The sequence below is a fragment of the Alosa sapidissima genome, chromosome 17, assembly GCF_018492685.1.
Source record: "Alosa sapidissima isolate fAloSap1 chromosome 17, fAloSap1.pri, whole genome shotgun sequence".
NCBI classification, from domain to species: Eukaryota; Metazoa; Chordata; class Actinopteri; order Clupeiformes; family Clupeidae; genus Alosa; species Alosa sapidissima.
In genome coordinates this window covers 18254270-18269234 of record NC_055973.1, presented here as the reverse complement: position 1 = coordinate 18269234, position 14965 = coordinate 18254270, and the positions used below count along the sequence as shown (strand labels likewise).

At 44.5% G+C, this 14965-nt stretch overlaps 1 protein-coding gene across 5 annotated transcripts in view; it reads left to right on the top strand.

Moving 5' to 3' along the window:
- Positions 1-14965, top strand: part of nrp1a (neuropilin 1a) — a 59911-nt gene that overhangs the window by 2811 nt on the left and 42135 nt on the right. For all 5 annotated transcript variants that reach the window (XM_042068348.1, XM_042068351.1, XM_042068350.1 and 2 more), the window contains one exon: positions 707-881. In XM_042068348.1, coding sequence (XP_041924282.1) covers positions 707-881 — 175 coding nt within the window. The remainder of the gene's footprint in view (positions 1-706; positions 882-14965) is intronic.

Genomic DNA, 14965 nt, shown 5'->3' with positions numbered 1-14965 from the left:
GCCGAAATCAAAAGTCAGATGGTCTGTTTTAGGGGGAAAGCAGCCTACTGGACAGAAATTATTGTAAACCTAACACACACTACCACCCATCCTGCCAAAAATAGGCCTACATTACAAAACACCTTACGATTTGGGTGAAGATTAAATGGTGGAAGTTGACTGATACATGTAACTCCATTGTTGAATTTAACTTTACTGCTACCGAGTTGATGGCGGAATGGGATTGGATCTCCACAGAAATATACTTTCAGTATCGCATAAAAGTTACACTATGGAACGCATCCCGAGCTCCATGAATCAAGAAATCAACAATAAGCTGTCATGTGATAGATAATATGTTCACTTATCAGGTTGCCTTTAACTTTTAAATAGGCTATGTTCCAAAAATGAAAAGTAGCCTGCTGCGTTCATTTTCCCCGCAATAAACGACCTGGCAAACTACATGACTGTAGTTCTTCTTATTCTGTAGAGTAATGAGGAAAAAGTATTTCTGAAGGAATTGTCAAGTATGTGGCGAACAGAGCCATCATGACATGTCCCCGAGAAAATGTGTTGTAGCAATGTGTTGTGTTGTGTTACATTTTTATGGGGTGACCTGCTGTTGCCCATGGTCTTCTGAAAGGTCAGTTTAGGGCCTTTGCTTCTCAAGCACATTCTGGTTTGTTTATTTTTATTTTTAAAATTAATTTAATTTGTTTTGTTCCAGATAAATGCGGGGATAACATCAACATCGCAGCTGCAGATTACCTCACATCACCTGGATATCCAATGTCTTACTATCCATCGCAGAAATGCGTGTGGGTCATCACGGCTCCAGGACCTAACCAGCGAATTCTAATCAACTTCAACCCACATTTCGATCTTGAGGACAGGGAATGCAAGTGAGTACAGCACGCTTATCTGCTCCAGATTCCACGTGAAACTGCGCCACCTGGCGGTGTGTCAGATGTCGAGAAGGTCGAGACAATAGGCGCCACCCCTCTCCTCTCCCTCTCTCTCTCTCCCCTCTCTCTCTAGGCCCAGTTACTCTTTGTCATTCTAGTTTAAGCATGGCAAATAATAACAGTCTCTTGGTGCCAATCATTGCTCACCTTGTTGTGTCAAATGATGGCGGATTCCTGGGGTTTTTGAGATATCCCCTTTTTGCCTGTAACGTTAATCGTGGTATTATTTGGAAATAGGCATATCTCAGGAGAATGTGGTAGATTTCCGTGGCATCCAGTCTGAATCCTGGTCTTATCACCCCTCCCTTTTCTTTTTTATTTATCCTGCTGCAAAGGCAGCCCAGTTGCGTGCTGTGCGGCTCTTGTGCCATTACTCTTCTCTCGGCTCTTTGGTGCTTTTCTGTGATGTATTGCTGTATTTATCAATGTATTTACATGTACATCTACATGTACATCTCACTGACCTTTACAGTGTGTAAGACTGTGTGTAAGAGTATGATTTGGCCTAATGAACAAGGATCTACCACTACCTCCGTCGCCTTGTTTCCCAGTGGAGCCATACAGAATTGCCTAGCCTATTTAATGTACTCAAACTCCATAGCCTACTTAATGTAGTTATGACTTAGAAACACACAACAATATGAATTGTTTTTGATTGCTCTTGAAAGTGAAAAATAATGTTCATTTTAGCTTAATAGGTTGTGGACGGAGTGAACGTCTACTTACTAAAACAGGCCTGCCGTTTATTTAAGGCAGGCAGTAGACCCAATGAATAACAGGACGGATATACCATTTGATGATTACCTACATTTTCCAGATATGGATGGGAGTTAGTTTGTTTGTAGCTTGTCCATTTTCAAGGGAATATAAGTATAACCTGTATTATTTTACTCCATTCGCTAAATACACTGTTATGCTTGGACGCAAGCCAGAAAGCATGATGCCCATTTGTATGGTCACGGAATATAAGCTATTAAAGCATTACAAGGTGTACTAACTGCTAATCTAAAGCGACGTTTGAAAAACACAATCAAGTCCACAGTCTGTGACTGATTACATGTGCCTTTACACTGACGTTCTCTTGGCCACTTGCTGTTTTTTTTCTGTTTTCCTTGTTTCATAATTCAGTTCAATAATTCATTGCCCTCATTTCTTTGATTTTCATTTATTCACTTATAACTTGTATTTAAATAGCGTTTTCCCTTATTCTTGGAGATCCTTCTTACCTGAGCAATTTTGATTTAGCTGACATTTGCATACAGTGATATTTGGTGCCTTTTTTGGTTGAATAGAAACTGGGCACTTTAGCATGTCTTTGCATAATGGAAACCGTTGATGGCTGAAATGGGTTCCTTATCAGATGGCCAGACATGACAAGGAACCACAATATAGGCTTTAGCACTCCACTTGGAATTTAATAAGCAGCAAATGGAACACTCATGATACATAGCTCCTGAACACAGACAAGCTATCAACAGAATCAGGCAAGAGAACATTTGAGTTCTGCTTATGAAACCACAATGAAAGCTCAGTGTAGGCTACTCTTCCACTCTTTGGTGTTCATGTGCCTCTCTGACATGTTTGTTTAGATGTGTCAAGCTTGTGTAGAGAGAAAAAGAGAGAGAGAGAGAGAGAGAGAGAGAGAGAGAGAGAGAGAGAGAGAGAGAGAGAGAGAGAGAGAGAAAGGGAGAGAGAAAGGGAGAGAGAGAGACTCAATGAGTAGATAAGGACTTAAGTGGATTTTGAAGGACAGATCTTTTGGATGTGTTTATCTTTCTCACTCTTCTAAGGACCCCAGCGTTGGTCACACTCTGGTGACATAGGCTTTCAAAGAACCAGTGGGCTTAAAACACAAGGCTGGTCATGTGAAATATTTGAATATTGGATTCTCTTTTTTTGCAAAAAAGGTGCCTCTACCAAGAACAGACAAATAGAAAAGATGGCTTGTTGGGAAATTAATTTATTAGACTTTGTTAGCAGTGGTCTATGTTGGCAGGTCTGGCATAGTTTCAACCAATCAGAGTTTGACATTCATGCAAATTTGCTATTTTGGCCCTTAAATATGACAATATGTAGCTTTCTTACCCATCTTCCATACCCACTACCTGGCACATGTTGTAGTGGCTGTTTGTGGAGGCTGTGCCTCAGAATTTCCCCTGTGCTGGTATGATATCCCTTTGACAGACATGAATCATTGATGGACTGTATTTGCTGACCAAACAAAAAAGAAAAGCAGTGAAAACAGCTTTATGGATTTTCTGATGATTGTTAGATCCCCTTTGAAGCTGTGTGAGAAGACTGTGGATTGGACTGCTTTGTGAGACTAAACGACTGGCAGAAATCAGTCGAAAACAGAGTGTGTGTGTGTGTGAGAGAGAGAGAGAGAGAGAGAGAGAGAGAGAGAGAGAGAGAAAGAAAAGAAAAAGAGAGAACAGTGGAAGAACTCCACAGTGTGTATGGAGGAGGATGTTAGCAAATGGAATTCCAGTTTGACAAGTTGTGGAGCACTGAATGTATGTGCGGTGCCTGTGTGACTGAGGTTGTTGTTGTTGGTGGTGCTTAGATATACAGAGAATGCCCGGTGAAGAGCAGGCCTCCGTGGGCGCAACAGGAGAAATCCTCTGCCTCACAAGGGTCCTCTGAAGTGAGTGGCCAACATTGCCATCACTCTAGCCGGCCACTCATCAAACCACCCACCCAACACACACACACACACACACACACACACACACACACACACAAGCACATAGCGGCTAGCCCCAGAAAGCACTGCACCACCTGCAGTGAGGGCAAACCTTTTCCCACTGAAGCGCTGAGACAATACACATCCCGTGAGCTGGTGGGCCACTGTTTAGAGCCGGCCCCTGTTCTCACTCAAAGTGGTCAGAAGCTGCATCTGCCGCCGTCAGACTCCTGGGCCGTCTGGGCCGTCTTTGCCCTGTGATTGAAATGCCTCTTTCTTCTTCCCTTTTCATATTCTAAGGCGAGAGGTAAGTGCAGCTTTAAGATGTACTGTGACAGCTTAATGCTTCCAGTTAAGTAGTTTTAAAGACCTCCTGTTGTGCTCAGGCTCTGCTCGAGGCCATTGAAAGTAAAAGAAATTTGCGAGGAGATGAGTGTGTGAGACTCATGGCTGCTGCTTGTTCCCCCAGACCCACACAGGTTTGTGGGCTCCCAGGGTAACACCAAAAAAATGTGGATCTTTATAGATGCCGACCAAATTCCACGGAGTGCGATTAAGAGGTGAGGTGCCTCGTCCCTACTTTAAAAGCACCCTGCGGTGGGAGGCCAAAGAGCAAACTCTCTCCCTCTTCGTTTCACAGGTCATCTCCACCTCCATCCCCGCTCCTGCTCAGTCTTTGCAGCCATGTCATCCCCGGGCAAATAACGGTGGTGAAAGTGAGGACTTAGTGCGGCCATCCATCAGAGGTTGTCATGGGGGAAAATAAATAAGTCTGGAATGTGAGGCATTGTATTTAGCTCTCCCCTGTGCTAAAGTTTTTTTTTTTTTTTTTTTTATAAAAACAAGGGAGGGGGAAAGTGCAGCCCCCCTTTGGAGGTGCCAAAGTTGACACATTTTTTCTCAGTATTAATAAGTCTGTTCACATAAACCACCCCCAGGTCTAAGTTAATTGTCATTGAAGTACTCACACCAAAATCAGACACAAAGCTGATGAGTTTACATCTCTCTCTTGTTTTTGTGTGTGTGTGTTTGTGTGTCTCCGTGTGTGTGTGTGTGTGTGTGTGTGTGTGTGTGTGTGTGTGTGTGTGTGTGTGTGTGTGTGTGTGTGTGTGTGTATGTGTGTGCGTGTGTGTTGATTGACTTTGTGAAAGCTGTAGCACCTGATGATGCTGTTCATTCACAGTGCCTCTGTGTAAAGCTATTATATGGTGAAGCTTTCCCTTCGTAAATCAGACTGCTGGGCAAAGAAAGCAGCCCATTAAAGGGTAGACTTTTGGCACCTCCTGGAGCAGTTTTGCTGTGAGAAAAAGACTTGTGTTGCGTGCAGTCTCTCGGCTGTCTCACTCTCAAATCACATTAGGTGTGGTTGCTCAGACTTTGGAGAGTGTGTCTTTTGTTATCCAAATGTTTTTTTTTTATAGTAGTGACATTTGTGGAATCAAGTGAGACTTGATTCCAGAGGTTTGAACATGGATATGATTACTGGCCTGTCAGGTGTAAATTTGCCCGTGTTAAGGTCTCCATATATGTATACTGCACTGTTCATTGTTTCCCACGGAATTGAATTCTATTTGTGGTGATAGGTTAGCAGAATTAACTTGAATGAAACAGTTTTTAACAGCGTGGTTATGATGCAGATTTAAGCATGATTTAGCCAGTCGACTTTTATGCCAACAATCACAGGATTGTTAATGTTTTCTTTAAATGTGCATGTAGGTTTGTTGAGAGACAAGGGGAGGCTGCGCAAAGGTGCACATAGCTCTACAATGAACAAATTCCATCCAATTTAAATAGTACGACATGGAAAATCATTGTCTGGTGGTCAATGTTGATTTTGTGGTGGGCCGCCACAAATAAGTCAATGTATGGGAAACACTGATGTTTCTACAGTATGTTGTGTGAAGATGTGAATGAGGAAATAAGAAAGGCAAACAATAGATGTGATTTATTATTGTTAAGCTCTTCTCCAATCTACTTCTCCTCTGCCCCCCCCCCCCCCAACACCTTTCATCCACATGTCCCTCCTTCCCCCTTCTGCTGCTCATATGACCCAAAGGGCTGAGGGCAGGGGAGTCATTTGGTTAATGAGAAGGATTAAAGTGAGTGAAGTGTGTGCATGTGTGTGTGTGTGTGTGTGTGTGTGTGTGTGTGTGTGTGTGTGTGTGTGTGTGTGTGTGTGTCTGTGTGCGTGTGCCTGTTAGCTGGCAGGGGTGAAGAGGGTTGTGCCGGGGAAATTTTCACCTTGGCTATTTGTTGGAAGGACAGGCTGATTGAAAAGCTTTCTCCCTGTGACATCTGCCAACCTCCCCACTGTTCTGTCACTTGTGTGATTCATGCCCTAACTGGTGCAAAGCATGCGCACACACACACACACACACACACACACACACACACACACACACACACACACACACACACAAACACACACACACACACACACACACATACACACAGAAACTAGGAAGCCATCCAGTATCTTTCTGCATCTACTTACTCCGAAGGTCTGAAATGAGAATATGGTGACAACTTGCTGCAGGCTGGACAAGAGGAAAAAGACGGAAATGAAATACTGAGCCATACCTACTGTAGATGAGAAACAGACTCCAGTTTTCGGTCTCGAGTTCAAAAGCAGCATTCTGCTCACAGATTTTGCTGGTCTCCAAAACAAGACTCCCCAATATGGAAGTTTTTTGGTCTGTCTGATGCAAGCCCACACAACTGTAGGGATTATCCATCTCAGGCATGTTCCAGTGCACACCCCGCCTCTCCATAAAAGAGAATGCTTCATGAAGGACATGATTAGAGGAGAAATCTGCTAATCGTTCAGCCCAATCTGGTCATAGATCTGCTAGGCTGCTGCCTCTGATACTCATTCTGTACAGTTGAAATTTGAAAGGGCTAAAAAAAAATTCAAAAAGCACCCGAGCGACGCTGACTCTGTGGCTCCGTAATTTAATTACAAACGTCTTGAAGCAGTGTGGCTGTGCTAAAGGAAACAGTCTCCCTAATAACTTTATTAGCAACAGGTTTCCTTTGCCATGCTAAGCCTCCTGTCTGCAGGATGTTCAAGCTGGAATCATACGCGGCACGTGCTTTTCATTCCTCTCCAAAACAAAGAGGAAATAAATGAGGGATAATTACAGCATCCAAAAGAAAAATGAGAGGGGAACGGAGGGAGAGAATGACAGAGATGAAGAGAAAGTCCTGTGAGATTAGTTCAATACTCCTCACCCGTCCTCTATGTGGCGTTACGAGGGATACCTTGGCCCAGCTGTAATTGATGTGGGCTCATTTGAAGCCCTAATGTGCCATGTCCCCACATGCCGGTCATGTGAAGTCTCAGCTGTCGGCCCATGAATAGTCTTTTGGCTTTGATTGATGGGCCACCCTTCCTCTCCTCATCGCCCACATAGTCTGGGTTGCCTCCCTTGGGGCATAGAGACACCAAAAGATCTAACAGGGTGTGTGCATGTGTGTGTGTGTGTGTGTGTGTGTGTGTGGCAGGGGGCTTAAATTGGCTACTCCTTTAGGGTGAATGAATATATTGATTGAATGAATGGATGCATGTGTCATTGTGGGGCAGAGAGCTTGGTCATGGTGGTCCCTCATTCAGTCATAAAGGAGCGGAGAGAAGCTAGGAGGACCTCTCTGGGTGAAAGTGGGACCTCTGTGCTTAGATGCTGCCACCTGTCCAGTAACGCCTGTCTCTCTCTCTCTGTCTCTCTCTTTCTCTGTCTCTCTCTCTCTCTCTCACACACACACACTCTTTCTCTCTCTAGTGTCCCTCTAGTGTCTTGTTTGTCCTCTCACTTTGGAAGCATGACAGCAGAAAGAAGACAGTGATGAATGGCTGCCCCCCAACACACACACACACACACACACACTCACACACACACACACACACACACACACACACACACACACACACACACACCTGATTGGGTTAGAGCCACTTTGTACAGATACTTCACAATCGCTTTGTTTGGCCTCACTCTTGAGCTTCTCTCTTGCGACATATCCCGCGCTTTCGTCTTTATTTTCTCGTTTTTAATGAAGCCATCTTTTTTCATCCTTCCCTAGGGAAACATGGCCCCCCTCCCCTTCTAACAATGAGTGCCACATAACCATAAATCCAGTTTTCTGTGCAGACCACCCCTACTGTGAACACCATAGAGTAGGCACATTTGTATCATTCTGTTGTTGGCGCCACCCTAAATATATAAACTTAAGAGAGGCCATTCTATCACATTTTTATGTTGTATGTGTGTGTGTGTGTGTGTGTGTGTTTTCATGTGCATGGGCTAACTACCAGCATCACAGGCTGCGGCCATGCTGTGAGCTGGCTGTATTTGTGTGTGTGTGTGTGTGTGTCTGTGTGAGTGTGTGTGTCACTTTATGTGAAAGAAGAGGTCAGCCTGCCCTTCAAAAGCTTGGCTTTGGCATGAGGCATTAACACTTCTGATGAGACCATGGCCACACCAGGACCCTCCCACTGTCTCATTCCTCCCTCTCTCTCTCTCTCTCTCTCCCTCTCTCTCTCTCTGCACTCACCAGGTGCTACAGAAGAGGTGGGCCACTTGGCACCTGCTCTTCACAGCAGGTCTGGACACAAACCCAACAAATTCTAGCAGTTGCAGTAGTGGTAGAGCACTGCAAACCACAGCATTTTGAGATGTGTGTACTGTACATATCCCAAAATGGACTGTTGAGGGGGATTGATGGGCCACATGTAGGAGAGTGAGAGTTGGAAGAGGAAGTCTCCCTGCAGGACAGTTCCTCATACTGCCAGGTTCTTTCCTATGCTAGAGATATCTTCCTCTTTCTCTTCCGTCTGTACTGAACAGAAATAGCTGACAACCCAAAATGTATGTGTGTGTGTGTGTGTGTGTGTGTGTGTGTGTGTGTGTGTGTATGTGTGTGTGTGAGAGAGAGAGAGAGAGAGAGAGAGAGAGAGTGTGGGGGGAGTGTTTCAGGATATAAATCTGTGACATTGACATGGCCAGAGTCAATAAAATGCTCCTTCATCAATTCAGCTTTCTTTCCCTTGCCACATAGGGAATCGTCGACAAATACACAATTACATGTGTCTACTCATGCACACGTACACACGCACACACGCACACACACACACACACACTCTCTCTCTCTCTCCCTCTCTCTCTCTCTGTCTCTCTCCTTCTCTGTCTCTCTCCTCGTGTATCATGGTGGATAGGGGGAAGAGATTTAGTAGGAGAAGGAGGGGGTTGGTGTGGGGGTAGGGTAGGGGTAGTGTGTTATGGTGGGACAGACAGATGAGGTAGTCTCTTAATTGAATAAGTCCCCCGTGCCGTTACAGGCCTCACAGCCCCATACTTCGGCTGCTTCCCCAGGCAGCCAGGCAGCGCCAACCTGGAGCCAGATAAAACAAACCCGGGGATAGGAGCAGAGGATGAGAGAGGAGACAGTAGATTACCCATAAAGTCACACACACACGCACACACACACACACACACGCACACACACACACACACACACACACACACACACACACACACACACACACACACACACACACACACACACACACACACAGACAAACCCAGTTACACACTACACACATATGTATACTGACCCTGTGAAACACCCCCAAGGGCTATTCATGTTGTCATCCATTAACCCATAACTCTTGATTTGTTCCTCTTTCTGTCTTCGTATGCCTTAGCCCCACTTCACCACCACCACCTTACTCTCTTTCTCTCTCTCTCTCTCTCTTTCCATAACAGCTCCCTTTGACTTTACCTTTAGATGACCCTCCACCACTCCCCATCCCTTGAGCGGACATACAGTTCATTACTCACGGGCGAGCATGCATGGCTCAGCAGTAAATAAATGGGCCATATACTTTTCTAATTGACATGTTTTTTCTTCTCTTTTTTGTGGGATTTTAGTCTCCCTGGTTGTTGTTAACATACATCTCCAGGCACTGTCCCATAAACGAGTATTCCTGTTTGTCAAGTTTTAGGCTCCTGCTGAGTTCAGTAGGTCACAAACAGTTTTTGTTTGTTTAAATGAACTACTCTTGGAAACCTACCCATGCTAAGATAGTGTGCCATGGACATGACAAAATGTGTAGTTTTACAGGATTGCATTTTGTGAATATAGTTGCAAACAGTGTTATTATTATTTTGATTTAAATAGATTTGAAATAGTAGACTAAGATTTCAGTATTACCTAATGAATTGCACATAACTGACCCACACAAATAACTGTTTATTAAAGGCTACATCATGAACCTGATTTTAGTCTAGAGAGATTACTGGATGGTCACTGAGTGTTACCGGTGGGTCTGCCGGGCCGCCCTAACGCACAGACTGACCTACTGTGGATTCTTTTCTCTCCCTCAGCTCTCATCCATCACTCACATCCTCTCTTCTCTCTCTCATTGACACGGGGGAGACTCAAGGGCTCGCCGTCGTTAGCTCTGATGTGACGATGGGGGGAAGTGAAAGGGAGAGAGGGTTGCGTGCGTGTGGCTCGGCCCCTCCGTGCCAGGGAGCTGGAGGGTAAAAAGGGGGAGGATAAAGGGAGGTGAGGAAGGGAGACGAGCCATCCTCCCCCCTTCAACCTCTCTCCCTTGTTTTTTTAATGGAAGACGGTGCGTGTCTTCCGGTCTGCTCGCCCGAGGGTCCTGCCCCCCCCCTACCCCCCAACCCCTCACACCCCTCCCCAGTCTCTCCGTGTTTTCTCCTTGACTTCTCATTGCTGTAACTATGGGTTGGCTGCATGAGCCCTTTCACCCAGTCTCCCATCCACACTCCTCCTCCACCCCCATGTCAGGATGGACAAATGGAAGCCATTCTCCCCAGTAATGGCAACCCAAAACGGGAGCCCCCTGACAAAGGCAATATGATGACCTGTTTCTTCTGCCTCTCACTTGATTGTGTTACTTTTTTCCTTTCCCATCTTCTTTTCTCCCATTTTCCTCTCTTTCAATTGGCGCCTCTCCGTGTATATGATTCTGTTGATATATTTTTCCCCTGGTTTGTTGGAGTCAGTCGGGTTATTGTCTGGTGGAACGTGGCTTTAGGGCTGAGTGCTGTAATGGCCGTGTGGCAGTGAAGGGGTTGATGGCCGTGTTGAGGGGCCTTGGTAATGTGTCCTGATATTAGATCTTCCTCTGGCCCAGATGAATGCCATCCATCCTTTCTTGATAGGACGGGCAGAAAAAAGAGGAGGCTGATTATAGGGTTTCCTCCTCAGAGCCCGTCTGAAGGCTTCTCCCTCTCTCCGGATCTCTCCCTTTCCTAGTCTTTTCTTCTTTTCTCTTTGGCAAATATTACTCCGAATTCATTCATTGTGGTGCTTTCATTTAGTGAGACACGTTTTATTCCCCCTTTTTTTCTGCTTAATCAGTAAATGCATATATCCATCCTGCCACAGGCAATTTTCTAATTAATTGGCGATCACGTCTTTCTTTTTAGAAAAGAATCTGAATGTATTATTCAAACCCATTGTAATTTCCCTCCTCCCCCCTTTTGTCTGATGTTTCCTAGAAAACCTAGCTGTGTTTTAATTCTCCTCTTTCCATTTCCTTACTGAATTAAAAATGCCTGATGGGGAACTGGGTCCTCTCCCATTGTGAAAAGAAGAGAAGGTGCCGGAAACGAGTGATGGTGGAGGGTGACATTAGTATGTTCAAATTCATTTGTCATTGAGGATTTATTAAACATTTTCCTTCATAATGATAAATTGTAGCCGTAACCTACATCAGCTGAAGCCAGAGTCCTGAAATGGGGGGGGGGGGGGGGGGGGGGGTCTTGAATGCTCAGTTGCATGGGCAAATTAAGGACCCACACTCACATTTGAGCAGCAATGTTATGACATGTGTGCAGTGTGCATACATTTTTAATGATCCATGCAAAAAAATCAATCCAGTCGTTTTTTTAAAAATGGAAACAGCACTTACTTGAGTCACGAACCCCACATGGCGAGGTCATGGGGATTTGAGCATCAGTGAACTATGTTGACTAAATGAGGTTGCATTGTAGTTATGGCCACACCTTTACCATCACACTGCAGAAACTACTGCTATTGATGCTACTCTACTATCTATACTACTGGTGATGAGAATAGGTCGGCCCTGTGATCATCCTTGATGTCAGATTGCAAAGAAAGTTTCCTTTGAAAGCAATCTTGTGTGCACTAAGTTTTCACATTTAGCCCTCAAGATTTTCCATCCATTGGATTGGATTAGATAAGCCCAAGTCTGTATATAAATACTTCAATATAATACTAATGTTCAGTTTCCTGAAAAAAGAGGCAAATGGACAGCTGGCTAATAAAATGGATTTGGATTTTTAAAATGGATGGATGGATGGATTTTTGGCATTTTTTTCTGTTTCCTACACAAGTTGGCAAGAAAGAAATAGGGAAATCCCCATTCATAAATTACAGCCTTTTCTTTTCTTTTTCATTCTCTCTCTCTCTCTCATGTTCTTATTCCACGTATTCTGTGTTTTCCAAGAGAACATACTGGCACCATTTTATCAAAATAACAGTTCATTATTATAATTGCAGGAATCTACTGATCTCTCTGCAATCCATTAGTAAGCTAATCGTAGAATATGCAGTAAATCCATCACTGCTAATCCTAATTGGCACTCCGTGGAAGCACCCTCTGTTTATACCCTAAAAATATGATATGAAGAGGGGTGACCCTCAGTGGAGTTTGTACACAGCTGCGTCTTTCAGGGTGTGGTGACCGTATGCACCCATATGGATGCGATAACCACGGTTGCCATCTCCACCCTACTCTGTTTCACACACACACACACACACACACACACACACACACACACACACACACACACACACACACACAGACGAGAGAGAGAGAGAGAGAGAGAGAGAGAGAGAGAGAGTGAGAGAGAGAGAGAGAGAGAGAGAGAGAGAGAGAGAGAGAGAGAGAAAGAGAGAGAGAGAGAGAGAGTTCACAGTCCTTTCAAGTCTTTTTGGCTCCTGTCCATGGAGTTGGAAGCTGCTGGGTCCAGTCAGTGGTACTCTTGGTTTAACTCCACATCCAGGGTGCGGCTGAAAAGAACGTGGACGAAGGCATCAGAGGGAAGGAAGAAAAAATGCCTTGATTGGTAGCAGTGCGCTGAGCCAGATGATTTGATTAACTTTGCCAGCACTCTCTGTCAGTGCTGTGACTTTGCATCTTCTGTTGTGAAACCTCAACCTAAAATAGCCAACCTTTGAAACAAGCAAAATATGATAAAAGAAAACATACTCTCTAAAGAACTTGGAGAATTTAAGAATATATCTGATCCAACTAATGCCTGATATGAAAAGGTCTTCTGGAGAATTTTATTGCAGTTTTCATTGTACTCCCTGACACATCTCACCTCAATCAGCTACAATATTGCACCTTACAATGCTGCACTATATTTTGTGTTGTATGTAATATATATTATAACAGAGTGAATAGATGTTTTATTTGAGAGAAGATTTCAGCTGAGCAAACTCAGATTGAAAGAGGGGAAACTGGAGGAAGTCAGAATTAGCTGATCTCAGCCTTTCTTGACAAACCTCAGCAAAGTTGAGTGTGGTGGTCCCTGTGTGGAGGTTTATTACTGTTGCTCTGCTTAGCGGTTGACATGAGTGTATGACACCCCTGACAGCTGACAATAGATCTTTTCCTGGAGCGTTCCCCTGAGCCTTCTGTGTCAGGCCTGGGACTCATGTTTAGACTTTTCTGAAAGGGTTTGTTTAACCCTGAGATATGTTTTTTAAACACTGAGCTGATGTTTCTTGACATTTTGGGAAGATGTCATGACAGCTTTCCTTGAAAAGCAAAACAAAGATTATGTAGATTTACGGTAAGTTATTTTCATACCTGTGCAACAACCGAAACTTAGACAGCATATAACATCTTTCTTTGTCCAACCTTGGCAGTGCGATAATGATCATAGGTCCAGCTCAGATAATACCGCATATAAATGAAAAGAGCTACATGTTTACAAACGCTAAAGGTCACTTCAGGTGTCTTAAGGCCAGTGGTGTGGACAGGGATTAGCTGCGTTCTGATGCTTGTAGTCAGCTTTTCCCCCTGGCTTGAGTGTTTGTGACTGCGGGGTGAATGTATTAGTGCTAATGGGCTGGTTTGACAGCACTGCTTCCCTGGAGACAGTGGGTTGGTGATACATTGTGCAGCAGTGTTGAGAGGTCACTGAGAATTAGATTCAGTGCTTTTATAGTTTGATTTCCCCCTCTGGATTCTACGGGTCTATTTTCACCCTGTTCAGATGCAATTTCTGGGTGTGTCTATCTATGGGCTCTCTCTCTCTCTCTCTCTCTCTCTCCTCTCTCTCTCTCCTCTCTCTCTCTCTCTCTCTCTCTCTTCCTCTTGTTTCTCTGGATGTGTTGGTAAGTGGCTGGTTAGGTCGCTATAATAGATGGGGGAAACCTCCCACAGACACACACTCACACACACCAGCTGGCCCTAGTCAGATTAATTTCTCTGACAAGGAGGTCAAGGCCTTGCCTGTAAGGCATTGTCTGGAGATGAACAGAAAAACAATAGAGCCCAATCTGGCCTCCTGGGGATCTATAAGTGAGCTACTAGGATCTAGAAAGAGAGATTGAGAGTTTTACACAACCAAAGCAGGTCAATCACTCAAAATAGATAATAAAATCATTTTTTTTTTCAAAAATAAATGATAAAAGATGGCTAAAAATGCGATTCATTTCTCTAGATCTAGAGAGAGAGAGACAGGACATGAGGATACTGTAGAACATGAGACAGGACTTCGGACAGGAGAGACAGTTTAATGGTTGTGAGGCAGGCCAGTTCTTGCCTGCGTGAATTAAAATGCTCAGTTAGGGTTGAACATCCCTGTCTCCTCTCTTCACATCTAATGTGATTGTCTTGTATTCGTCCACACTAGTGCTGCGCTCCGTGCCCTTCCACGGTGCTGCTAGAGAGAGCTTTAGCTTTAGCACTTGTTCTGTACAGAATCCCAGCCTGCCAGGCCAGACTCATTGTGAAGCTATAAAGCGGCCCCTGCTAATAGACCTATAATGCACTCCAGATGTCGAGCGCCTGGACCGAGCCAAGCTCAGGGAAGGCCTGCAGACTCAATAATATTCCCTCTACTTGGATTATATGTGTGCATGTGTGAGACAATGCTGATATATGTGGGTGTGGAGTGAGTTTGGTGTGTGTGTGTGTGTGTGTTGTGTGTGTGTGTGTGTGTGTGTGTGTGTGTGTGTGTGTGTATGTGTGTGTGTGTGTAAGGACATCAGGCTCTGAATTATGCACATCTCTGTTTCCTTCGAAAGTGTCGTGAGACCCCCAGGC